Raw genomic sequence first — 951 nt, 5'->3', positions numbered from 1 at the left:
TGTTTCCTCTTAAAATGTTATATTTAAAAGTCGCGACAGAATCTTTTTCCTGGGACGTAAAGATTGATTTCTCATCCTGAAAATACGGAGCGTACCACGCAATCCTCTTCCGTGATAGTGTAATCGTTGTAGAAGGGATTGTTGATCATGCAGTTCTCGTAATAGAGCGGCTGCCAGTTCCAGATCGGCAGAATTTTGATCAGCAGCAGACGGCTGAGGGCGGTGAAATGTGTACCAACGAAGTCCAGCTGAGCCGCGAGGCACGCCAGGGTGCCCAGTACTATCAGCACCAGAGTGCCACGAAAGACGAGCTGCAACCATGAGCGACGCATCGCCGCCACGAGCGGCTGGCAAATAATGTCCATTTCCTCCTCGGTGAAGCCCGCCTGCTGGCAGTACCTGCGAAGAAATTTCGGGTATAATAACAGTCTTAACAATAAAAAAAAAATCGCTATCGTAACTGTAGAAGTAGCTTTTCCATAAATCAGTTTTTTGTGCAAAAATGATCATGATACTGTGATTTGAAAAAAAATGGCTCAAAATTATCTTTACTTGCTTATAGCTCTGGCTTATCATTGATACTGATGCATATATTTTTATTTCTTTGACTTAGGCGATAAAAGCGGAAGTATATACTACAAGCGAAAATCTGTTATGACTCCACGAATCATTGATGCACGACGTATGCCGAAAGGCCCGAAAGTGACTTGTTACTTGTAAAAGGAGTTCAGCTCGTCGTCGATCAGCCTCAGCTTCTCGGAGTGCGTCATCTCATGCTGCTCCTTAGTGTACGCCTTACGCGGCTGCTTCACGCACTTGCTGCTCGACATCGTGACAGATTTTCCTGCGATTTTTCCTTGCGTCAAAGTACAACAGGGATATCGCTCTTCTCTCGCAGAAGCGCAGAATTCCAGTATCCGCGACAGGAACGGGCTCGTCGCTATCGAACCG

General features: G+C 45.8%; 1 protein-coding gene across 1 annotated transcript; it reads right to left on the bottom strand.

Moving 5' to 3' along the window:
• Positions 1-41: 41 nt before the first annotated feature.
• On the bottom strand, positions 42-945 carry LOC112466601. Its single transcript, XM_025034773.1, has 2 exons — positions 715-945; positions 42-399 (listed from the first exon to the last, which is right to left on the bottom strand). Exons 1-2 carry the CDS (start codon positions 828-830, stop codon positions 72-74), a joined length of 444 nt encoding a protein of 147 aa, XP_024890541.1. The 5' UTR covers positions 831-945; the 3' UTR covers positions 42-71.
• Positions 946-951: the final 6 nt, after the last annotated feature.

Source organism: Temnothorax curvispinosus, unplaced genomic scaffold (assembly GCF_003070985.1).
Source record: "Temnothorax curvispinosus isolate PA1 unplaced genomic scaffold, ASM307098v1 QBEX01016425.1, whole genome shotgun sequence".
In the NCBI taxonomy this organism is placed as follows: Eukaryota; Metazoa; Arthropoda; class Insecta; order Hymenoptera; family Formicidae; genus Temnothorax; species Temnothorax curvispinosus.
The sequence above is the reverse complement of the archived record's forward strand: the minus strand, read 5'-3'. Positions and strand labels throughout refer to the sequence as shown.

What these genes read in the sequence shown, in the direction of transcription:
- LOC112466601 (XM_025034773.1), bottom strand. Translation starts at nt 830, where the DNA reads ATGTCGAGCAGCAAGTGCGTGAAGCAGCCGCGTAAGGCGTACACTAAG. An exon ending in GAGCTGAACTCCTTTTACAA is followed by an intron (nt 400 to 714) that starts GTAACAAGTCAC and finishes ATTTCTTCGCAG; the next exon opens with GTACTGCCAGCAGGCGGGCT.